A 26,297-nucleotide genomic window follows, 5' to 3' on the forward strand; every position below is an offset into this window, starting at 1 on the left:
CACGTCTCAGAGTAAGTGGATAATCAGAGTGAGTGGATAATCATGGTGCGTAGCCACCAGGAAGAGAGTGAAGAGGCTCTTCTCCATAATAATAACACCAGAACTTCAAAAGTGAAGAACAATTTACCCCTTGCAAAGCACTTTCTCACTGGCAATCCATTCCATTTTCACAACCTGTGTCAAGAGCATCACTGGGCAAGACAGAAATTGCCAGTACCATTTAATTTTTTTTAACATTTATTTATTTTTGAGACAGAGAGAGACAGAGCATGAACGGGGGAGGGTCAGAGAAAGAGAGGGAGACACAGAATCCAAAACAGGCTCCAGGTTCTGAGCGGTCAGCACAGAGCCCAATGCGGGGCTTTGAACTCATGGACCGTGAGATCATGACCTGAGCTGAAGTCGGATGCTTAACGGACTGAGCCACCCAGGCGCCCCGCCAGTACCATTTAAAGATCATGAAACCACAGCCCAAGATTAAATAACTTTCCCAATATTATTATTGTTACAAAGTAGCAGAGCTGGAATAACAAATGCTTCTGGAGGTAAAAACTCAATAATCTTATACACCTTTTTTCATGGGCAAAAAGATGTCCTAGGATTCATATATCAAATTCACACCAAGATGTTCTTTTCAAAGCACGTGAGATACACAGTCCCTACCAACCAGAGTACAAGGTGGCTCTCCTTTTGTCTGAATGATGCAATGCATGTTTTTTTTTTTTTTACTCCTAGAGTTTGGCTACGTATACCAGGTGATGCCTGAAATTTGAATGTCACAGAACCTTCTCACTTTTGTTAAATCTCATCACACTCCACAGTTTGTAAAAAATTTTCTTCTTGAACTTGCCTAGATAACAGATTTCTATCTTTGTACCTCCAGACAGGTGATATGTTAACAGTAATCTGTGCTGTTAACAAATAGTGCTCTCAAATGTTTGTCATTAAATCCCCTTTTTATTGCTCATTTTTGTATCTACACTATAAAATTTTGAATTCTTTGAGGCACATCACATCAATAACCAAAGAATTATGATGCTAAGCAACATGGATTTTGATGTCTATGTGTTGTGGAGATAAACACATATAATTTGCTCATATCATTTTTGTGATAAATGTGATATATGATATCATATCATTTTTCAAAAGTCTCTAGAGCTTCAGGTTTTTTCCTCCAGACATAATGAGTATTGATCATTCCCTCAAATCAACTAAGTCTATTTGATTGACTGATTGATTGATTGATTATTTATTTGTTTGTTTTGCTATTGATGTTCATACTTGCTCGTCTTGGAATTAATTCTCTACTGATCTTTCAGGTTTCATACTTTCTGAGAAATATCACAAGTGAAGATAAAGAGCACATTGAAAAATACACTGTAAGTTCCAACACTATCATAGCACTATTCAAATATACTGATGTCTTCTTGCATTTTGCCTTTATTTTCTCGGTTATATAATTTATAAGGACATCAACTAGGTCTATTCTGTCAGCATTGCTGTATTTCCTGTATGTTGTACAGTAGCAATGAATAATACATAGAGTTCCTTATACGCTCTATTCTCCCATACCTAGAAATCTCCAAATAATGACTACATTATCATCCTTGCTATCACTGGAAGTCAAGACTGATAAACATCTTATGAACAGATAGCACACTCAAGGGCAACTTCTACAGAAGAGCTTCTACTGCATTACCTGAAGGGAGCATTTTCTTCTTTGCAAGGCTTGCAATGTGGCTCAACACCACCACTTCGCTGTTTCTGCTTACTGGTTTCCCAGGCCTGGAGAAGGCACACCACTGGATCTCCATCCCATTATTAGGGGTTTACGTCTCCATACTTCTTGGTAATGGCACTCTTCTCTTTCTTATCAGGGATGATCATAACCTTCACGAGCCCATGTACTATTTCTTAGCTATGCTGGCAGCCACAGACCTTGGAGTGACTTTGACCACGATGCCCACAGTTCTGGGCGTTCTATGGTTGAATCACAGAGAGATTGGTCATCAGGCCTGCTTCTCTCAGGCTTACTTTATCCACACTCTTTCTATCGTAGAGTCTGGTGTTTTGCTTGCCATGGCCTATGACCGCTTCATTGCCATCCGCAACCCCTTGAGATATACTTCCATCCTTACCAACACCAAGGTAATGAAGATTGGGATGGGGGTATTGACAAGGGCTGGTCTGTCAATCATGCCAATAATTATCCGCCTTCACTGGTTTCCCTATTGTCGATCCCATGTACTCTCTCATGCTTTCTGTCTACACCAAGATGTCATCAAGTTAGCTTGTGCTGACATCACCTTCAATCGTCTCTATCCAGTTGTGGTTGTATTTGCAGTGGTCTTGTTGGACTTTCTTATCATCTTTTTCTCCTACTTTTTGATCCTTAATACTGTCATGGGCATTGCTTCTGGAGAAGAAAGGGCCAAGGCCCTCAATACGTGCATTTCTCACATCTGCTGCATCCTGGTCTTCTATGTCACTGTAGTTGGTCTAACATTTATTCATAGGTTTGGAAAGCATGCTCCTCGTGTGGTCCACATCACAATGAGCTACATCTACTTCCTTTTCCCCCCTTTTATGAACCCTGTTATATATAGCATTAAAACAAAGCAGATCCAGAGTGGTATAATTCGTTTATTCTCTCTGCCTAACTCTAGAGCATAAATTTGACTCACTGCTCTCCAAGAATAACTCGGGGAACCTGGACAAACTGACAGCTTTGTTATTAGGAGCAACTAGGGAAAGACATGTCAGTGGAAACCTACCTCTCTCTGATATTCAGAATATCATTTCACATAGCCCATTTATTGCTAGATAGCAAATGGCATAATATGTGTACATGATTAAGCACATCTCTCAGGTGTCCAACTGATTTATTCTTTTCAGAAGTAACTCACCCTGTTTAGTGGGCATAAGACACCTGATCACACAATTCTTGGATCTAGACCATTGGTCTCTAACTGAGTCAAAGCCCATTGTTTTTCCAAATGTTCTGCATGTCTTGGCTCTGATATACTTAGCAATGACAATCCTAATCTCAAACATTCATCTATTTTTTTTTTGCTAATATGGAAATAGTTGCTATTTCTAGAAAACTGCACTAAGTGAAATGATGAGCCTTACCCAATCCTCAGTTCAATATGGCAACTCTAGGGAACCTATATGTAAGCCTGTCCAGTTAAATGTTTGATAAATATTTATTAGATGTTATTATTATTAATAACATATATGTAAACATATGTAAAAATATAATAACACAGAGATAATTCCTAACCCAGATGACCATTATCTTGATGAGCTAGTTCTAGATACAGGGGAGTAGAGATATATATTTTCAAATAGTAAAATGGTATTAAAGTTCCAGCTTGGCAATATACCACAGATAAGACTAGACTGAAGGAATGTTAAAAATACCAGAATTGACAAATAGTTGGTCACACGTGTGAATGGGGAGGAGGAAGGCAATGCCTGTGACAAGAAGAAAAATGGTCTTTCCTGGTTCCAAATAGCTATGAAAGTTTATTTTGGTCACAGTCTAGACATGGGGAAGAATTCATGGTCCTATGGCCAGCTGAAGAGTAGTACACATGACTCAGGTGACAGGTTTTAAAGTGAATCAGAGAAGATGTTCTTATGAACAGAAGACTGAATACGAAATGCTAGGATCATACAAGGTGCCACCCAGTGACTAGACACTTCCCTTCACATAGAGGGAGCCTATCACTGGGCTTTGTCATGCTGGCATTCAAAGTGGTCTCGGACTCCTGCCCCTACTCTTGCTCATACGAAGGTAAGAATTTTCCAGAACTCCTGGGATTTCTGAGTAGCATGGAAAAAACAAACATGAAACCAGACCTTTAGAGCAGCTTCCAGGTTCATAAATAATCTCTACCAGATCAGCTCAATGGACTGTTTCTTTGTTCATCCATTCATTCATTTTTATTCAATTCAGCTGTGTATCTGGTCTGTATGACATTTGTCTCTCTCCTTTCATAGTTTATAGACAGTGTGCTCCAGGACGACAATGATATTATAGGTCTTATTTCCTACTCTATTATAGAAACTGTCACATGGAAAATCCTTAATAAAATACAAGTTTTTGATCAAATGAATAAAACTTAAAGTGACCCACGTTTCTATGTGTCCGTTGGTTTGCTGGTTCTTCTTCTATTTTTTTAATGTTTATTTATTTATTTTGAGAGAGATAGTATGTGTGCATGGGAGGAGTGAGGGGCAGAGACAGAGGGAGATTGAGAATCCTAAGCAGGCTCCATGCTGTCAGCACAGGGCTCTAAACAGGGCTCAAACCTATGAACCTGAACTGTGAGATCATGACCTGAGTTGAAATCAAGAGTTGGATGCTCAGTCGATTGAGCCACCCAGGCACCCCGGCTTTTCTGATTATTTTTCTGAATCTGCATGTCCTCTGAATGTCTCTGTTATTATGCCTGGTAATGTCTTCCAATATTTGGGCATCTAAGTTGTATTCTCATGGAACACCCTCAAAAATATAAATAAGCTCACAACTCTTTATGCCACGATGCATCCTTTCTCTGTACTCTCGGGAATCAACTCAGAGGGATATAAACTCCATCAAATGAAATCTTTCTTGACTTTCTCTCTAGGCCCAATGATCCTTGGGCCTTCCATAGCAGACTAATATAAAGGGCATTAGGATAACAATATCTTTTAGAAAGTCTTCAAATGGCTGCATTTGATTGACACCTCCAAAAGTTTCTCTCTTCCCTTTCTGTCCTTCCTTACATTGCAGAGATGGTATGGAGAGATCTGAGAAAGAGCTCATAAGAAATATAGGACTAGGAAGTCAGTTTCTTTTTGATGGAGGTGAGTTCTATGAAACAGAGCAGAGTTCTGGGATCACAATGGTCCCAGTTGAACACCTGGGCCAAGGGAGTTAGGGTGGGGAAATTTTCCTAATAGAGCAATTTAATGCCCTGCTGTGGTCCTTTTATCCACATATGTTTCACTGTAAAGGCAAAGTCCTGGGAGTTCTCCAAAAAAAAAAAAAAAAAAAAAAAAAAAAAAAGCAAAAAGGCCATCCTCTCTAACTTTTCTTCCCTACTAGTATGTGATGCTTAAAATTAATCACCTTTCTGGTGACAAGGCTAAACCCAAACAAGGATACAGCTTGAGACCTTGGGGCACCACTGTTCCAAAGCTCCAAAGCTGGGAGAACAAAGAAGGGAGGAGGCAGAAATGGGCCTTGGGGAGGACCTTCTGAAACAAATGCTCCTTGAAGCTTGGCTTCTGGGTATGATCTAAAGAGGAGGTGTTGAAGCCAAGATTTTGGCCAGGCTTAGGGGTCTAGGGTCACATCTATGGCACCGATGAACAAAAAACTCATGAACAGGTCAATAAGAAGCTCCAGTGTTTCTTGTCCTGGAAGGCTCAGCATAGGGAACAGGTCATGGGTAGGGTATAGAGAGTTGGTTTAATGAAACTTACAGAGAAAGGCAGCAATATGTCAGTCAAGAGGTGATGAGGCATAAGAATATATCCCAAAGACTCCCCTCAAAACTGGGCTCCCAAATAATCTTTTCTTACAGATTTTTGGAATAGAGAAAAGCCAAAATCTGTCTTCCTTACTAGGCAGATGTAATTTGGAAGAAAAAAGCAAAAGACCTGTGGGAATAGAGGCAGATAGCTCTAGAATAATTCAGGACTCTGGGATAGATTATCTATTTCCCTTCTTGCTCTCTTCAGCTATTCATATGAACTTCCTCTTGACCCCTGTCAGTGCCACCAGGTATTTACCACCACCCCCCCACCCTGCCACCCAGAGCCTAAATCAGGTTGAGGAGGGGAGGCACTATAATGACCATGGGTGTAGACTAACAGAACAAAAAAAACAAAAAAAAAAAAAAACTTGCCAAATAGACCAGCCTCAGATTAAAGCAGAGGCAGACTTTACAGAATCTGACATTAGACACTTTACTTTAAATTGCTGCGTATTCCCAGAAGTGGGCCTATTATCCATCAGGAACTAAGTGTGCAAATTCTGTAACTAAAGGCAGAGTAGAGCTTCTTTGTTCATTCCCTTCTTTATGAGCTATAGGCACTGTAGATTTGCAGGATCTCAAACCCCACACAGATAGAGAGCTATAGTGGATCTGGTGCTGGGGTGGTGTGGGTAGGGGAAGGTGGTCACCATTTTTATCAGCAAGGGATGCTGGTAAAAAGGGAAAAAGCTGGAGGATTTGGGTAGAAAGCCATTCAGAGCCAGTATTCACTGGTATGAAAGTCAAGAATTTCAGTTCATGGCTTGGGAAAATAGAACTATTATGCACTGAGCCATATAATGAGAATTTGGTGATTAATTTGCATCTACTACTGCACACCATGTATGAGAACAGATGGTATCGCTCGGTCTAAATAACGTTGCCAGACAGTAGAGAGGATGTCAGAAAATCGGATGATAAGAAGAAAGGTTACAAAGCAGACAGAGATTGGGGAAATGAAACAAAAGGGAGAAGGATCCAAAGGCAAGGCAAATGTGAAGTCTGTTATGTGAACGTCTGGGTGGTGTTCCTCCGTGAGAAGTCACATGAGAGATGAGAGACTCAGAGTGTCTTCTTGAAGCCGCCACATTTTTGGATTAGAATGATTAGTTTGGGGAAACAGTTTTTCATCAATCCAAGATCTTAAGGGCTCCCCAGGAGTGGACACCCCCGTGAGTTGATGTATAAACTTTTCAAGGTCATGAAGCAAGAGTTGTAGAGTTACTGTTCTTTGCAGTGTTAAAAATGATTAAAGAAGACCATGTAGGGGACACAAACAAACTTTATTTAACACGTCACGAAGTGGAGTCTCCACCTGGAGAACTGCAATATGGGAGGGGAGGTGGGAAAGCAGAAGTGTTTCATAGGATGAAGAATAAAGAACAAAGAATAAGGAAGAGACAAATATCTTGAGAAAATATCTTGTCTGCAGTCACCTAGGCAGCCTTGTGTGGGGTGAGAAAGCTTAGAGTTGGCTTGGAGTTTGGGGCCTGCCTGACTGGATACACTGCATGTATGGTCAAGTGCAGTGTTTACAGGGACTGAAAGTTGTCTAAGTTTGGTGTTACTGATGTGGCACCACTGGGCAGGAGAGCTCCATCTTGTGCCCGGAAAATTATTTCAAAAGCATGAAACTATGTCATTGAGTACATATCCTAATTACCAATTAATTGAAAAATGGGGAAAGTAAGATGTTTGTGGACATTCTATTAAAAAATAGGGCACACTGGCCACACATCCAGCCCACGTCTGCTGTATAATAGGTAGGAAGCAGTTATGCTCTCCAGCTGGGTCTTCCCCAGCTGTCTGGCTCCCCCACCCATTTGGGTCTCAGCATGTCAGAGGAAAGAGACCTGGCTAGACTTGTGACAATAGGCAACTCAGACCCATCCCTGCCAAAACCAAGTTTCTTTTTTTGTGTTTTGGTTTTCACATTCTGCTTCTCCCAACTCTACCAGGACGAAGTTCGCTTCACCCCCACTCCCATGTGAAGCCCAAGGTTGCAGGCTTCCCTCAGCCTGGTTGGTGCTTACCAAAGTGCCCCTCCCCTTATCCCACCCACTCCGCATCCTGTCCCAGACACCAGGAATCTTCACTAGCCTCTAACTATTCTCAGTCACTGTCATCTTAAGGCTTCTTAAATCCCTGTTATCTTATACCTCTTCTCCAAATGTTTTGAGCAAATTGGAATGACTCAGCTTATCTGAGTGTGAGTGATGCTGGCCTTCCTCTGCCAAACAAATTCAGAACGGCCTTCTGATTAAGCGTAGCCCAAACCCATCACAGAGGCACAGTGTCGCCCCACTTACAAAGTCCACTCCCGGATGATACTGCATTTAGTCCTCACAGGTCAAGGGACACTTAATTCTCATTTATTTTTCAGAGGAGGATCACAGGCTGAGGGAGTAGAAGGGGTCTACCCAAATTACATGGCTAAAGATTGGAGGAGCTGGAATGTCAGCTAAGGAATTACCTGAAAGTGAGTCTGGAGGTCTCAGAGGCTTCATACAAATATGAGATGAACTCACTCTAGAATATTCTTCTTAATGCTCGTGGTGATATACTGGTATTTACCCATGTCCTAGCTTATCCCAACGCTGATAGAAGTATTTACAAAGCATAGATGCTTAAATGTTTTTGAGCTTTACTTTGTGGCAAGAAGGCCACCAGGGTAGCCCTTTGGTATGACTTTTTGAAACCAATAAAACCTCTACAGTCTAATCATTTGTTACTCCCATCTTGAGTTCTCTAACTGCATTGAGCACAAATTATTTCTTCAAGCCCATTCTTGCCTCAGGAATTTCTCCTCTGCTTTTCCCTCAGGGTGAAAATACCCTTCCTTTTTACCTGATTCCCATGTACCTGTCAGATGTTACATGCTCTGGGAAGCTTTCTTTGACCATGCCCAAACCTTGCCAGATTTAATAAAGTAAGCCATGCTCCCACAGAGTTCTGTAAATCTTCTATTATAATTTTCATATTGCTGTTATTCCTCTTTCATTCTCTGAATCTATTTTTAATACAATTTGTTGTCAAATTTGCTTATATACCACACCCAGTGCTCATCCCCACAAGTGCCCTCCTCAATGCCCATCATCCATTTTCCCCTCTCCCCCACCCTTCTATCTACCCTCAGTTTGTTCTTTGTATTTAAGAGTCTCTAATGGTTTGCCTGCCTCCCTCTCTGTTTGTAGCTATTTTCCCCCTTCCCCTCCCCATGGTCTTCTGTTAAGTTTCTCAAGATCCACATATGAGTGAAAACATATGACCTTTGAATCTACTTCAAGCTATAAGGACAAGAACCAGTTCTATCTCATAAACTACTATATCCATGCTGCCTAGTACATTGCCTGGAACATATGTTAAACACTGATTTGCAGTTGTTGATCGGATTACTTTTTTCCCCCCCTATCTCTAAGGCTTTCCTAAGAAAGAATGTTTTATTTCTCTGGAGTCACTACAGTTTAGGGAAGAGATACAGGAAGTAAAAAAGTAGAAGTGGCTAAAGAAGAATGTCTGAATGCCTAACGTGGTCTTTCCTAAACAGAAGATTCATCCTACTGTAATGCCCATTATGGAACTCAACACCAGTGCCCCACCCTTTCTGCTGACCGGCTTCGTGGGCCTGGAAAAGGCTCACCACTGGATCTCTATCCCGTTATCTGTCATCTAGATTGCCATACTTCATGGCAATGGCATTCTCCTATTTCTCATCAGGGTTGACCATAACCTCCACGAGCCCATGTACTATTTCTTAGCCATGCTGGCAACCACAGACCTCGGGATGACCCTGGTTACAATGCCTACAGTGCTGTGTGCGATGTGGACAAATCATAGGGAAATCAGCCATGGCTCCTGCTTTTGCCACGCCTGCTTCATCCACACTTTCTCTGTCATACAGTCTGGGATTTTGCTTGCCAAGCCCTATGATCAGTTTGTTGCCATCCACAACCCACTGATATATACTTCCATTCTTATCAACACCCAAATGATAAAGATTGGAGTGGGGGTTTTCATGAAGGGATTTACAGTCATCTTGCCTCCAATATTCCCTCTCGATTGGTTTTCCTATTGCAGATCTCATTTCCTCTCTCATGCATTCTGCCTCCACCAGGATGTCATCAAATTAGCCTGTGCTGACATCACCTTCAATTGCCTATATCCTATTGTGATGGTATTTTCTATGGTCCTAATGGACTGCCTGATAATCTTTTGCTTCTATATTTTGATTCTCAAAACTGTTATGAGTATTGCATCTGGAGAGGAGGGGTCCAAGGCACTCAACAAATGTGCCTCCCACATCTGCTGTATCTTGGTCTTCTATGTCACTGTTTTGGTTTGACATTCATCTACCGATTTGGGAAGAAATGTTCCCCATCTAGTACACATCACAAATAGCTACATCTACTTCCTTTCCCTTCTTTTATGAACCCTGTCATCTGTAGTATTAAAACTAAGCAGATTCACAGTAGTATTCTCCAGTTCCCATCAAGAACATGGTATTTACTTTCTCCTGTCTGGAAAAGGACTGAGAGATTAAAAACAATAATTTGACAGTCATAAATTTCTAAGGAAGACATTAAAATAAATGTACAAATGCCAGAAAAAAGTATTTCAGATACAACTGTTTTTTTTTCTGCCACTCCCCCTTTTTTTTCCCATGAGGATAAAAGGAAATAAGTCATGTAAAACACTAAACAAAGAGCAAGGTGCTTAGCATAGCTCAATTGATATTCATTTTGTACTTACCTCTCATTCAACTTGCAGCAGCTCTGATGTGACTCTGGGTTCATGGACTCTGAGTGGCATGGTCCAACAAATTGAACACAGATTCCGTTCTTGGTTGTTTTTTCATATGGGCTGGACATCCTTGCAACCTTGCAACCATTAACTTTTATCTGTTGTGTCCCATGTGTGCACCACCTGCCTTTTCTAGAACTTGTCATCAGTGAAGCAGAGTCTTTCTGAGCTAATTTCCAAATGGTTGCTATTGAACACAGTACGCCAAGAAGGCAACTGCACAAGTAAAATAGGAATGCTCTATTTTTACGTGAATTCTATTTTAAGTGAATTCACATCAGCAAGTAAATCAATTCCTGATCTAGGGGAAGAAGTTTTATTATGATGATCCCGACGAAGGGAAAAGGTGCTAGTCAGAAATTATATATAATCAGAGCCTCAAGAGGAAATTAATTCAGAGTAGAACTGGACTTGATTGGTACTTGGTATGTATTCCTCACGTGTGCAAAACCAAGGTAACAAAGGGTAGGTTATATGTGTGCAATTATGTAGGAAGAAAGACAAAGAGGAAACACATGTGTTAGGAGCAGGAGAAGGCCTGGGCTGTTGAAAAGGGTTTCATGGCACGCTGTAGGGATGTTTCACGCACATATCAGGTAAGGAGGGATTCAGATAAGGTCTCATTCTTAATGGTGGAAGGAAGGGTGGTTATAGATTCAATATAAGAAGAGGAAGGAATACATTTGCCAGAGTTCAACAAGCCTTATACAGGCAACCCATATAGAGTAAGATTATTTCCCTAAAGACTGATGAAATCAGGGCCAAATATAAATGAACTTCTGTCTTCTGCACATTCCCTTGCCCTTGATCGCCAAAGAAGAACTTCCCAGAATCTCTAGATTTTTGGGTAATATGGAGGCAAGCCAAATGTGCAAATATGGGACTCTGGCAAATGCTCTGGTGCAATTTACAAGCTATGTAATGTGCCATGTGTGTGTATCAGGCACATGGATGAGCATACCTTCATATTTAGGAGCACCTGCCACACATGAAATTTCCTCCTTCTTCCTCCTCCCTTATTGGACTATGAAAACCACTGTAACCTAGCTTTAAGCACAATGCTTTGAGTAGAGTAGGAGCTTAATAAAATGTTCTTTATTAAACTGAATAATAAACGAGGAGTGGATGATGTTCCTGTGTCTCTCTATTTTTTTTTTAATCCTGCATCATTATATATAGACAGTTTACATGTAGAGGTAGAGAAAGAAGTCTCTGTATTTGGGGCATCCCACTAAGCTGTTTGCACACCACTATGTGACAGGAGACTCCCGAAAGTGAATAATCAAAGTCTCCTGTGTACAAGGTCTGCCCGTTCCTTCCTGGGCACATAGTCTGAGTACACTGAGGCCAACCTCATAAGACACCTTTCTTAACTTCCCTAACTTTCCATTGATGAATTTTCTTTTGAATGTAGATACATGAAATGCTGATGTTTAGTGAACAATTTTCAATCATTGGGGTGTCCATGTTTCCCTAAGAGCTGCAGGATACCCAAGGAGAGAAAAAAGAGAAAAAAAATACAGAAGAGGTTTCTCAAGCTATGGCTGGTTCTTCACCTCCTTGTCATAGCAGCCTACTCAAAACCAATTACAAAAATAATGTATTTTTAATAACCTTGAATTCCAGCCATAGTTGATTGCATCTGACAAGGAATATTTTTTTTCTTTTTATTCTTTGAAGGAGAGAAAGAGTGAGCAGAGGAGGGAAAGCAAGAGAGGGAGAGAGGGAGACAGGGAAAATCCCAAGCAGGTCTACATTATCAGCGCAGAGCCCAATGTGGGGCTTGAACTCACAAACCATGAGATCATGACCTGAGCCAAAATCAAGAGTCAGACACTTAACCAACTGAGCCACGCAGGTGCCCCAGAACATTTCTTTTATCTGGGAAGGAGTTATATAGACATTTAGATCATTAGTGCCAGGAACTGAGCCACAATTGAAAATAAAGTTTTTACTATGTATCAGAAGTCCATGGAAGTATCTAGCTAACTGAAGGACTGGTGGTCACTGAGTAACAGGTTCTGCACCTTGAGAGCAGTGTTATTAGAGTATCATTGGTGTTTACCAGCTATGGAAACCATGAAATAAGAGCGTAGGGTAATGCCAAAGACAAAACTATGCCAGGCTGGTTCCATCCCAGCAATAAGTTGTCAGCATTATCTTACCCACCCACCCACCCCCCGCCTTGGGGAATAAGGAAGAATAAGATCATGTGGTAGAAAATACCGTGAAGAGATGCATTTAGATAGAGATAGAACAACCCAGTATTCTGCGGTACCAGTCAGCAAATTTCTTCTCCTTTATACACAGCCATGGATATGGTTTTACTACCCCAAAGAAGTTCTCCCATAAAGAATATTCACACATTAAAACATAGTGAGATACACACGTCACCCTGTCACCTGACAGGGCTCTAGGTGTGACGGACTACTGTCTTCACACTATTCTGGGTACATTAAGGCACTGGTGGGGCTGAACATTGCAATAAAATGCACTCATGTGAATTTAACACAACCTGATACATTATGCAGTAATGTTTTTAAAAATCTTTAGATAGAACCTTTGAGTATCAGGGTTTGGTGCAGATATCACCTCCACTTCAAACAACATTCTCAACAGTGTCATAGATGTCATTCATCTAACGTCATATAATGTCATACCTACTGGCTTGAAGGCAGGATGAAGATTATGTCCCTATCCATTCTTAGAGGGTCTCTGTCTGCCTTTCAGGGGATATGAAAGCCTGACTGTGGCCAGAGAGGCACGACTGTAAGCTGGAGAGGGGGGCCCAGGCTCATCAATAGCACTGGGAATCACACACAGTGAAGCACCAGTAAGTGCCAGTTAGAGAGGGACTTAGGGTCAGTCAACCAGCCACGGAGGAGCCAGGCAATCAGTTATTTGTGAGGGCTAGCTGGTGACGCAAGGGCCCCTGAGTGACACACGTTGCTCATCCAGCTCTATGCTTAGGATCGAGTAACTTAGAGGTGAGCCCAAGTGGACAAGATGAGGAGAGACAAGCCTCCAGTAGGAAGAGAAGGTAGGTGGAACAGATAGGAAAGAAAATGAGTGAAAGACAGGTAGAAGACAAAGGAGAGAAGGCCAGGGAGACAGGGGTGAGGGTCAGAAAGGGAACCCAAGGGGAGGTCTCAAAGGAAACCAGGGTGTTCCCCTGGGACCCTAGTTCAGGGAAATCATTCTTCATCAGTGACACATCCTTACCTGTCCCCAGGCAGGAGTCCCCATGCATGCAGGGTTGAGAGGTCTGAGGCGGGGGTACTATCTGAGCCATGAGACAACAGGAATCAATTGCTCAGCCCCTCCCTGGACTTGGAGTCTTATCTCTCAGGCACAAGCCTTCTGCTCTCCAACCATTCCCCTCCCAAGCTTTGCAAATACTGCCTCCTGCCCCTATAGTGAAAGACCCATCATACAGCCTCTAGGAATGGGGCAAAGGGCTATCCCTCAAGGCTCCTTACAGTTCAGATGGAAGAGAAGCTCTGTCACATGCACCTTGCAAAGTCACGTAACCCTGAGTCTTAGTTATTTCACTGTTAGGTAGAATAAAACCATTTTCAACACACAGTGTTTTATTTTTTTTAATTTTTTTAATGTTTATTTATTTTTGAGAGAGAGAGAGAGAGAGAGAGAGAAAGAGACAGAGTGAAAGCAGGGAGGGGCAAGGAGAGAGGGAGACACAGAATCCAAAGCAGGCTCCAGGCTCTGAGCTGTCAGCATGGAGCCCAATGCGGGGCTTGAACTCATGAACCCTAAGATCATGACCCAAGCTGAAGTTGGACACTTAACCAACTGAACCATACAGGTGCCCTGATTTTTTTTTAAACATCTATTCATTTTTGAGAGACAGAGAGACAGAGCATGAGTGAGGAAGGGGCAGAGCGAGAGGGAGACACAAAATCAGAAGTGGGGTCCAGGCTCTGACCTGTCAGCACGGAGCCTGACACGGGGCTCAAACTTAGGAACCATGAGATCATGACCTGAGTGGAAGTCAGACACTTAACTGATTGAGCCACCCAGAGGCCCCTCGACAGAGGTTTTTGAAGTTACAATGAAAAAAAAAATTCTTCTGACATCCTGGTACATCAGAATAGAGACACTGACACACTATATGCATTTAAACATATGTAAGCATTCTGCCATCTTGACAAAGACAAGGCATTTCCCAGTCCTTACTCAGCAGTTAGAAAGAAGTCACACATTTCCCAAAGTTTTACTTCACCAAGGAGAAACTGCCCCTCTTTCAATTACACCTCACAAGTAACCCAAGCTTCACTTGGGCCCTTTGCTCCCAAGGGAGCCCCCAGCTCACTCACAGCTCCCATGGCTCTCCAGAGGGAGGTCTGGAATCGCATTGGTGCATAATCTGCATGTCCAGAATAGTGGACTAAGCATTACAATTATTGTAAATTTCAGGTGTGTAATAAACACAATAAAAACTACAGATGTTGGGAAAGCTCTTGGCTTTCCAGTTATATCCTGCTCACTTTTTTCAACATGTTCCACGGCAAGAATTTGTTCTTAGCTACATTATTTTCATCAGGGACCAAAACCAATGATATAAACCTTTTATGAAAACAATCAGGCTAGAAGAAATTGTAAATGACTCATTCCACCAAAGCCTAAGAGAGTCTTTCAGGAGCATTGATCATATTATCACTTCCCAAACAATGTGATCCAGGGAGATGAGATTTAGTTGTAAAGAATCTTTTTATCCAGAGAGAGCAGAAGATGATAAAGCCAGAAGCAGTGAAAAACATGTCTGACAGAGGACTCTATGGTTACAATCAGGGAAAACATGAACTCATGTTAACTGATAGATAAAAATACTATTGGTTAAATAGAATTAAGAATTTAAATATTTCATGAGTAAACTCAAGCAAAGAGAAGAAGCTAAGAATTACAGCTTTGAGGAATTTGGCAGGCAAAGTCTCATGTAAATGGGGCAGCTACATAATGGGTAGATGTTTCAGCTTAGTTTAAGTTACAAATTCAGGGAGCATAATAATATATGTACCTCAATTCCTGCTTCGTGATTCATACATGACTGGACACCCAAACCAAAAACTTTCCAAGTTTCCCAAGTTCTTTTTCTTTTTAATTTTTAAAAATAATTATTTTAGAGAGAGCAAGAGAGCAGGGGAGAAGGGCAGAGGGGAGAGAGAGAATCTCAAGCAGGCTCCATGCTCAGTGCAGAGCCCCATATCAGCGCTCGATCCCATGACCTTGGCATCATGATCGGAGCCAAAATCAAGAGTCAGACGCTCAACTGACTGAGCTACCCAGGTGCCTCACCCAAGTTCTTTTTTATAAGCAATAATACCCAAAACCTACTTCTCAACGCTCTAGTGCAATTGTCTATGAGAAATGAGGTGAAAAATTCTTTGACGGATCTGCTTTGTTTTAATACTATAGATAATAGGGTTCATCACAGGAGGTGCTAGTAGATAGATGTTGGCCAGGATGACATGTACAATTGGAGGGGCATGCTTGGCAAAGCGGTGAGTCATGGAAAGTCCCACCAAGGGCACATAGAGGACCAGAACAGCCAGAATGTGGGACAGACAGTTATTGAGAGCCTGGAAACTTTCACCCTGGGAGCTGATTCTCAAGACACTTCTCAGAATGAGTGCATAGGAGACCACAATGAGCAGGGGGTCCAATGTAGTAAAGACCAGAGCTATAACAAATCCATACCAATTATTGATAGTGGTATCAGCACACACCAGGCGAATCATGTCTTGATGAAGGCAGTAGGAGTGGGAGAGATGGTGGGAGCCACAAAATGGAAGCCGTTTCAGTAGGAATAATGCAGGAAGAACAGTCAGAACACAGCGGAAAATGATGGCTATCCCTATTCTTCTGATGACCCGGTTGGTAAGGATGGAGACATAATGGAGGGGGCGGCAGATGGCCACATAGCGGTCAAAGGACATGGCCAACAACACGGAAGATTCCATAAAAGAGAATCCATGGAGGAAGAAGAACTGGGCAAAACAAGCCTCAAAGCTGATCTCTGAGGCATTAAACCAGAGGAGTCCCATGACTGTAGGCAAAGTGGTGAGGGTAAGCCCCAGGTCTGTTAGAGCCAAAATAGAGAGGAACAAGTACATGGGCTCTTGAAGGGAGGGCTCTATCCTGATGACAGCCAGGATGGTGATATTGCCCACAATGGAGACCGTGTAGAGACAACAGAAGGGGATGGAAATCCAGCCATGGGAAACCTCAAAGCCAGGGATGCCCATGAGGATGAAGAAGAAGGGGACTTGAGTGGAGTTAGTAACCCGAAACATGACTGGAAGAGGCAGCCTCAAGACCAGAGCTCTTTCCCAAATCTGTGAAAAGTGGACAACATAAGGATTGAAATAAATAGTCTATGACTATCCGAAGTCACTCTGTGATAGATCATCAAGTAAGACCTGGGGAAAGAGAGCTATCTGGGCAATGAGTTTACAAATGTTTTATCAGTTTTGCTTGTTTTAGCTCTTACCTTGCCATCTCTCGTCAACCACTGAGTTGACAGCATGAAGTTCTCATTAGTTTTAACCCAAAGACTTCTTTATACATCCAGAAGGCAGTTATGCCTTTGCAGCAGAAGGTATAAGGGTACATTATGGCCATTGGAAAGAATAACTGTGGAGAAGAGATTACTGTAGGACACCTTTGGATGGCATGGGGCTAGGAGAAAAAAAGAGAGAGCCGAGACCAGTAAATGTAAAAAAAACCGATTCCAATATGCTTATTGACTCTTTTGAACCAAGTGAACAATAAAGAGAGACTTGAACTGAGGTAACAGAGTGGGGAAAGATAATGCCTGTCTTCAGAGCCTAGGATTCCTGAGACAGAACTTTTAGAGGCCATATGGTGCAAGGACTCTGTTGGAAAGGACCTTCCATGAGCGAAATGGGTCAAACTTGGGTGCTCAGATATCTGTCAAAAGAACCTATATTAGAAGACTAGGCCTAGGAAGCACTTTCTTGGAAAGAATACAACAATAATAGTAGGAACATCTCCACAGGAACAGCCTAATAGCATTGGAATAAGGCAAAATACCCTCTTGGTGCATAAAGCAGTTGGATCCATTGGATCAGCCAGTAGATTTCTGGGAAGCTGTTTAAGTTCATATTGATGGATGTGAAAGGGAGCAGAATCTGCCACCCCAAAATATGCCTGTTTGGCTTAATGATTATCTTGAGTTGATTATTTCTAAGAAACAGCAGACCTAGAACAAAAGCTGAGTAGATGTTACCTTTCTGATCCTTACGCTGACCAGTAAGGGACATTTGCATTTATAGGGGAGATCTGGAAGAGGAGAAGGAGTAAATCTTTGGAAATTCTTACCAATCTCTTCTCCACAACTATTCTTTCCAATGGCTATAACACACCGTTACACCTTCCTGCTGCAAAGACATACTGTTATGCATGACAACCATTCCCTTGTTTACTGTGCTTTTCCTGGGAACTTCCCACTAGAAGCCCTCCCTCCTACCCATCCAGCCCCCAACGTTTTTCTTCATCTTTATTCTAAGAAGGCATTCAAGGTGATGGTTTGGACCATTTCAAGGAGTTACTCACTTTTATTGGGTATGTCCCAGGTAGACTGGAGGTATATATGTTATTAAAATTTTAATCATTTGTCTCCAATTAATCTTTTATTATAAGGAGTCTTCAGCCAAAAACCTAGAAAGGTAAAGGAAAATTATTTTTCTTCTCTTACAGTGGTTTGGATAAGCTATTTCATCTTTTTGTTGTTGTTTTGTTTTGTTTGTTTTTAACATTGCTGTATGGTGAACCTTCCTTGTGCTTTCTCTAACTTTGCTCTTGATAAACTCAAAATATCTTGCTCTTTTTGTCCACCACCAAAAAATGGAAACCATTACTTGGGAATCCTCTTGTGACTGAGGGTGATCATAGGTGTTATCTTATCCACTGGGAAGACTGACAGATTGAGGAAGCAGAAGAGAATAGGAATGGAGGAAATCCTGGGCTATGGAAACCAGAATCTCTTTCTATTGACCTATCGCTACCCTGCCTCCATAATGGCTTCAGAGCTCTGGCAGCTTTTTCAACATTCATGATGAGGAAGCATAAGGCAAGCTGAAGGCAAAGTAGAAGCTAACAACAGGTCCCACACACACCCAGGTGGGATGTGTGTGACATTCCTCAGGCACTCCTGGCTGCCCAAGAACAAAGGAAAGGAAAGAAAACAAATGGTTCAACTGATAGAGTCTCCATCAGTTTACAAACATCTTAGTAAATTACAAGAAAAAGGCAATCTTATCAATAGCCTAATCTCCAGGAACTCCCTACTGTCTTAATGATAATGATTTGCCAGAGGGAAAAAAAACCAACAACCTTAGCTTAACAAAAGCTAGGCCTCCAGTAATCTGTGAGTCTTCTTTAGCAAAGGAAAATCGCTTTGGAAACTTCCCCTTGAATTTATCTCCCCCAGCTCCATAGTATATAACCAGGCACCCTTCACAACCCCAGTACAGCTTTTTTCTGCCCACAGGTCCTATCCCACGCTTTAATAAAATCACCCTGTGTGCACCAAAGACATCTCAAGAATTCTTTCTTGGCTGTCGGCTCTGGACCCCACTATCACTCGGAAAGCCATCATTAAGAGACTCTTTTTTTGGTGCCCTTTCTCCAGAAGTAACATTACCCATAGAAAGTTCCCATCAGCAATCTGTGCCCTGGCACAATACCATAATCTAGTTTTAGCTCATGTCCCTCAAGCTCCGGGAGCCTCACCCTTCCTTCCTCCAGCTTGGTAGTGACATGTATCTTTATATCCATAAGTCTTCCTGCTCAGCCTCACTTTCTATCCTATCTTTCTGGTAATTCATGGCCATGTACATCACCTGTGTCTGTTAGCCAGATGCCTTGGTTTTTCCACAGAACTGCCTTCCCTGCTGAGCAGAAGCTCAGCTTTGTATAGACTTCTATAGGTCCTCAGGGAAAGAAGTAGCCCTTGGGGCTCACAAGAGTCCAAGGTACAGAAGAAAGAAAGATTTGTGTGACATAGTATGCTGTGGACCACACCTAGTTAAGGGACACAAGGTGCATACACATTCCAAGATGATTTTCCAAGAACAACCTGAGCAAACTCAAGACCAAACCGAACCAAATAAACAAAAAGCTCTGTGTAGTTTCTCTAGAGATACCTGACGGAGAATTTCTGAGATTCTTTTGACAGAAATTATTGGGAGGATATTCTTTTTGTGAAGTATTTACCAAATGAAACACTGGAGCAGGAACTTTCCAGCACTCTTCTCCATTGCACACTGTGGTGGGGTTTTTTTTGTTTTTATTTGTTTTGCTTTGTTTTTTGTTGTTGTTGTTGTTTACCATTGATCATAAAGATAAATAAACTTAGAGCCAGGAAAGTGCAATGATAAAAGATGGAATTAAGGATGAGGTAATTTAATTTATTCTCTACCAGAACAATACTAGTATTTTTCTTTACAAAATATTTTCAAAATTTTTATATCCTTTTCCCCATTATGCTCAGTAATCCTTCCTTTTTTTAAAAGAAGCACAAATATTGCATTTTCCTACCTAAGTGGTTGTAAGTTAGGCTAATTTGGATTCAAACCCTAATTTTAATACTCACGAATTGTGTGACTCTGGTCTGGTGACTTAAACTTTCTTTGCCTTATTTTACTTTCAGTATGTCAAGGATAATAATCCTGTTTGGGAAAGTGCTGAAGACACTTCTTGGTACTTATCAAGGCCTAAATAATTGTTAGCTATAAATACTAATTGTACTAATAGCAGACTGCTATAATAGTCATTGTTATATTATTACTATTATTATTACTAATATTATTATCATTAGCATTATTATTAGTCTCCCTACTTTCAAGGACCCAGTTATTTTAACTATTTTCTTCAATCTGTCTTTTTTCCTAATCTGCAGGCATGGCACCAAGATCTTGATAAGAAAATTAGATTATTAGGAATGTGTTCTTGTTAGCAACTTAAACGTTGTTCGAGGATCCTCATGTTTGTTCTCAGAAATGTTGGAAAACCTATCTTACTTAACTCTTTAATGCCAGGAACATTGTTGTATCTTGGTAGCATAAACCAAAATGACACACTTTTCCCAGAAAGAGTAGACAAAACACTAAGGCGTAAGAAGGAAGCCAAAGGAAATGTGTTATCAGTACTTTTAAGCAAAGGGAGCAAAGAAAGCTGAGATATATATTTCTAATGATATTTCAAATCCATAGTATTATTTCAAAATAAGCTCTCTCCCAACAGATACTACGAAAGACTGAAATTACACATTTTGACTAGTATGCCATTCACTTGCATTTTAGAAAAGAGGTGAGCTCTGACACTAAACCTCTTTATTCAAATTCGGACTCTCATCCACCAGCTAGAGATCTTGAGCTATTTAGTGAAACACACTGTCCTTCCACACCCCAACTCTCAAGTGTTTCCCAAACTGTTGAAGAATTTTACTCTTCCACAAGCAACATCTGGGAGTTCCAAGTGTTCCACATCCATAACAACATATGGTACTATCTGTTGTCTTAACTGTAGTCATCCTGGTGTCTAGAAGTCATTTTATGGTGGTTTAAATTGGCATTTCCTTAATGACTAATAGTTTGATCATCTTTTCATATGCTTCTTAGACATTAGCATATCTTCTGTGAAAATACTTACATTAAAAGTTTGCCATGGGGCGCCTGGGTGGCGCAGTCGGTTAAGCGTCCGACTTCAGCCAGGTCAGGATCTCGCAGTCCGGGAGTTCGAGCCCCGCGTCAGGCTCTGGGCTGATGGCTCAGAGCCTGGAGCCTGTTTCCAATTCTGTGTCTCCCTCTCTCTCTGCCCCTCCCCCGTTCATGCTCTGTCTCTCTCTGTCCCAAAATAAATAAACGTTGACAAAAAAAAATTAAAAAAAAAAAAGTTTGCCTGCTTTCATTGGACTGTCTTCTCATTATTGAGGTATAAGAATTCTGTATTCAATCTGGATCCAAGCCTTTTTCAAATGTACATAATTTTTTTTTTTCAATCTCTGGATTGACTTTATTTCCTTAACAGAGTCTTGTGAAGGGCAGACTTTTTTAACTTCAATGAAGTTTAATTTATTAATTCATTTTTTTTCTTAAAATAGATCATAAAGATTTTTTTCCTATATTTTCTCCTCAATGTTTTACAGTTTGGATATATTTTTATTATGTACACCTAGGTCTTTGCTGTGTTAAATGAACTTTTGTGTAAGGTATGAGATAAAGTCAAAGCTAATTTTATTTTTGTATAAATATACAGATGGACCAGCACCATTTATTGAAAATATTATTTTTTCTTACAAAAATAGTTGGTGACTTTGTCAAATATCAATAATTGAGTTATGTGAAGATCTCTTTGTGAACTCTCTCATCTGTTTTGTTGATGTGTTTGTCTCTCATTATGCTTATTTGGCACTATTTTACTGAAGATTTACAGTAAGTATTGAAATTAGGTAGTATATGAGCTGTACAAAACTGTTCTTTATTTGTAAGGTGTTTAGCTAATCCAGATCTTTTGCATTTCTATAAAAAAATGTGAAAAATCTATGGAATTCTACAAAAAAAAATGCTAAGAATTTTTTTCCCCCTACCTTCCAAATGAATGTGCTAAGGTCTTATTCTTTTTTTTATTGTTACTGGATTCACTTACTATTATTTTGTTAAGACCTTAAAAACAAACAAACAAAAACAAACAAACAAACAAAAACTGTTCATGGATGGAAAATATAAGGTGGTAAGTTTCTTTCCTCAGCAAAATCTTTGCACTGTTTTAGAATCAGAAATGTGTTGACCCAGTGTTGGTATGTTTCTTTTTTATCTATGATAATGTAATTTCATGTATAGCCTAATTTAATCTTTGTACCACTGTTCAGATATGCTTTACCTCTACTTATATGATAATTACAGAATATTTTGTTATTATTTTGGTTTAATATCAATTGTGTTTTAAGGAATTCAATAGAGAGAAAACAGTCTTAATCTCAATTGTTATTTAGCCTAAAAATGTTTATTTTACCTTAGGTTTTGAGGTAAATTTTCACTAAAAATCTACATGAAGAGATTTTATTTCCACCACATCACAAATGAAATCGCACATTTTTTCCTTTGACCCCTGTTGTTTCTAAAGAAAAGTCGTACAACATTCTTTTCATAGTTTATTTGTATGCAATGTGTGTTTTTTAATATTCATTCACCTGTATGTTTTCTTTAATTGGCCTTGCTCCATATTTGCTGAGCATCTGAATTCATGGGTATCCTTTATGTTATAATATTTAAAAACTTCAGGCAATAATTCTTCAAAAATTTTTGATCCTTTTTTCCTCTCTTCTTCCCTTCTAATACACCAATTGCACATGTGGTCGACATCTTGATCTACCATCTCTGAGAGTCTTTTAATTAAAAAAAAATATTTTTGTTTCATTCAGTGCTTCTGTTTGGATGATTAATATTGATGCATCTTTGAGTTCAGTTACCCTTTCTCCTATGCTGTCCAATCTACTCTGGATCCCATCCAATAATATTTTGATTTTAGTATTTTATTTTTCTCTAGTCGGATTCTCATTTATTTTTTCATACTTTCCAAATATTTCCTGAAATTTCTAATCTCATCCACATCTAAATTCCTCATCTTGTCTTATCCAAAGTGGAGGTACATTGGGAAAAAGACAAACAGCGTTAGCTTAATGGAAGATGAAGGGTAAATTTCAGTCAAACTTTTTGAGAGAACACTTCTAGGCTAGGAGAAAACCCAAGAATATTCTTCAAATACCATTCAAAATGACTCTCTTCTGGGTTGAAGCTAGAGGCAGAGAGCACAACTGGATATAGCCCGTCAAAACTGAAAAGAACAGATGGTGACCATTCCAAGATTCTATTGGAGGCCACTTGTGGCATCTCTTTTCTCTGTTGTCCTTTGGTATCTACAGAATAAATAGGCTTTGAAAGGTCTTGTGTCTCCTCTCCTATTATGGTTGTTGGAAGGAGAGGATATTCTTTATGTACTGGAATTATAAGTAGAGAGATGTGGATAGACCAGAAACCAGAGAAGGCTTGGTCTGACCATCTACTGCTAGGAAGCTCTCATAAGAACTGTGAGTCTGAGGAGTAGTTCAAAGAAGGCCACTCTCTTGTTTCCACAGCTTTGCTTTATACTCAATGTGTCTAAACAGGGATGATGTAACAAAAATACTTCTGTAGACTTTGAGGCTCATGAGAGTAGAGACCCTACCATTTATCCACTGCTCTGTCCTAAAGCCTTGTGCCTGGCACATAGTAGGTTCTTAATAAATATTTGGAGGATAAATGCATAATTGTGGGTCTCTGTGAATGTCTCTATGGAAGCCTGCATGTTTCTGGGTGTATGAATGTGCTCTGTTCAACTTCCCTAGGTTGACTAAAGAGATACTTTTATTCTCCAACTTTGACAACTAGTATTCTTCTTGGAGCATATCAGGCACCTTCCCTGAAGTGAGTACTCAAGGTCGCAGGTCAGTGGTGATGGTTGTTACTAAGCGATGAGTAAAGTTTCTTGGGATCAGAGTCCATATGAAGCTGCTTGCAGAGGCCAGCTGAAGAAATCGGAGCAGAGGGGTCCTGGATAAATGCAGGGCCCCAATAAACAGTATGCTGTTACTTTGAAATCAGCCAAGAAGTTGAGCCTCAAAAGTGGGAGGAGGGGTAATGCAAAGCCTATTAGACAATACTGTGATAATGTGTGCTTACAAAGAAGCAGAGCAACAGCCCAGTCCTTTGTCACCAGTAGATAGTCCACCTCCTTCCTCATTTGCCTACTAGTAACCATCCCACTGACTACATAGCATAAAACCTGCATGACATAGATAAGAAAATTTAGCCCTTAGCCTTCCTCATTGCTGTGAATGAGGAAGCACACAGACAGCAAGAGTTTGACTCTTTCTCAGTCTCCATAAGAAAGTATATGTAGAGCAGTTCGCGTTAATTCAGGATACGAAGAGCTACTTTATTTTTTTCAGAAATTATCATGGGCCCCTGGGTGGCTCAGTTGGTTAAGCATCTGACTTAGGCTCAGATCATGATCTCATGGTTCATGAGTCTGAGCCCCATATTGGGCTCTCTGCTGTCAGTGCAGAGCCTGCTTCAGATCCTCTGTCCCCTCTCTCTCTGCCCTTCCCCTGCTCTCTCTCTCTCCCTCAAAAAATAAACATTTAAAAAGAAAAAGAAATTATTACTTTGTTGTTACACATTATTGTCACAACAGCTGCCAAAATGATGTATACCATAAACATTTTACTTGCTAAAAAACAAAATTATAAACCTGAGTGATTTTGAAGATTTAATTAGCTTTATTAAATAATTCATGAATCCAGCAGCACCCCTTCCAGCAAGTAGAGGGGAGCTCCTAGGATGTGAATAAAATGGAAGGTTTTTATAGGAAGGAGAGTGGGGCAAGAAAGTCATAAGCAAAAGAAAAGAAAGAATTATTCCAGGCAAGGCCATTTTCCTTTAGGAAGAAGAGTAGAGTAGTCTCCTCACGCAGCTGACCTCAGCTTCCTTTGGGGAGTTGGGAGTGCTATGTGACAGACTTCTTGGTGCCCATTAGAAAATTCCTGACTGACCTGTCAAGACTACATTTCTGGGAGAGACTGAAATTGATATTGTTTTTTCCAAACAGTCCTAGCCACTGGACTGTTTTCCAATGAGGATGAACTCATCCTCTTGGAAGTTGGCATGAAGAAATGAAAGTTCTTAGGACTTTGAAATTCAGTCACATCACTTCATTTAATGCCAGCCATGTGACAAAAAGCAAGTGATTTAATCTTTTCCAGCTTCACTGCCTTTAGCACGCTAAAAAGAAAACCAGAGGCCCAAAGTGGCATCGCCAAGGTTAAGGCCCTAAGTCAGTAAACCAGGGCCAAGATTCCCTTTTGCTCCTAGCAAAGTGTCATCACCAAGGCAGCTGAGCTCCTAGAGAAAGGTCACTCTGCTTGTTTCAAGGACTTGTCAATGGGCTGTAGGCAGTAAGGGAATTTTCATTTGCCTTTGTTTCCCACATCACCATGGCAAGCCCTTAAACCCCTTACCGTTGTTCTTGGATAGCCAGGAGTGTCCCAGGAGTATAACACACAGTCCACCTGGCAGGGAGAAGGGAGTGTTAGCTTGTACTTAACCCCTGAGCTTGCCTTATGCTTTCTCATTAGAGTGGCCTAGAGAAAAGTTTGGGAAATGTCAGGCTTGTTTTGGTGAGACAAGTGTTTGAGTTACCTGAGCTAGATGGGCTATGAGCAGAGACAGACAAAACAAACAAACAACAAACAAACAAAAATACCAGGTAGACCTTAACCCAAGCTAGGGGTGAGGGTAGAAGGATTGATTTTTTGGCTTTTCAAAAGGGGTCTCACCAAAAATCTGTCACAGCGAAGACGAAAATTGGTTCTTCTTTGGAATGACTGGTGAGAGACAGGATATGAGGAAAGAAGAACTTACTAAAAAGATTGCTACAGGAAGATGTGGAGCCTTCCTCTATGAAAACATTCTAGACTTTCTATGCTTGCATAGATGCAGACATCCAGGGAGGCAAGGCAATGGGAAATATAGATTCCAACAAGAAGCTTTCTCATGGGCTCAGACCAGACTGCAGGATCCCTTTGACAATCCCAACATGCATAGGTCTTTCCAGCCTGGAAAGCCCTTAACAATCACATACCAAAAATGTTTATCTAAGGAGGGCCTTGCTCACCAGGCCTGGACCTTGGATCAGAAAAAGGTGTGCTTTGTGGGGTCAGAAAAATAATTTTCTTTCTACCCTTCTAGGTTCATGGCTGGGACCACCTCCTTCCCCCATGATAAAAGGCAGATTAACTACAGAAAAACAAACAAGTTTAATAACATGCATGCCTCCTGTATACATGGCAAGTACCCAGGAAAACTGAGTAACTCCCCAAAATGTCCCAAG

The 26,297-nt window shown here is 40.7% G+C and overlaps 2 protein-coding genes and 1 pseudogene across 2 annotated transcripts; 2 read left to right on the forward strand and 1 right to left on the reverse strand.

Moving 5' to 3' along the window:
* Window positions 1–1,734: 1,734 nt before the first annotated feature.
* LOC125176969 (olfactory receptor 51B6) lies at window positions 1,735–2,673 on the forward strand. Its single transcript, XM_047878940.1, has one exon. The coding sequence runs from the start codon at window positions 1,735–1,737 to the stop codon at window positions 2,671–2,673; it is 939 nt and encodes a 312-aa protein (XP_047734896.1).
* A 6,429-nt stretch (window positions 2,674–9,102) lies between these two features.
* LOC125146486 (olfactory receptor 51B6-like) lies at window positions 9,103–10,082 on the forward strand (annotated as a pseudogene).
* A 5,609-nt stretch (window positions 10,083–15,691) lies between these two features.
* LOC125176864 (olfactory receptor 51Q1-like) lies at window positions 15,692–16,639 on the reverse strand. The gene has a single exon (XM_047878766.1). It carries the CDS (start codon window positions 16,637–16,639, stop codon window positions 15,692–15,694), a length of 948 nt encoding a protein of 315 aa, XP_047734722.1.
* Window positions 16,640–26,297: the final 9,658 nt, after the last annotated feature.

Source organism: Prionailurus viverrinus, chromosome D1 (assembly GCF_022837055.1).
Source record: "Prionailurus viverrinus isolate Anna chromosome D1, UM_Priviv_1.0, whole genome shotgun sequence".
NCBI classification, from domain to species: Eukaryota; Metazoa; Chordata; class Mammalia; order Carnivora; family Felidae; genus Prionailurus; species Prionailurus viverrinus.

Coding starts and splice junctions, on each gene's coding strand:
- LOC125176969 (XM_047878940.1), top strand. CDS start 1,735: ATGTGGCTCAACACCACCACTTCGCTGTTTCTGCTTACTGGTTTCCCA.
- LOC125176864 (XM_047878766.1), bottom strand. CDS start 16,639: ATGTTTCGGGTTACTAACTCCACTCAAGTCCCCTTCTTCTTCATCCTC.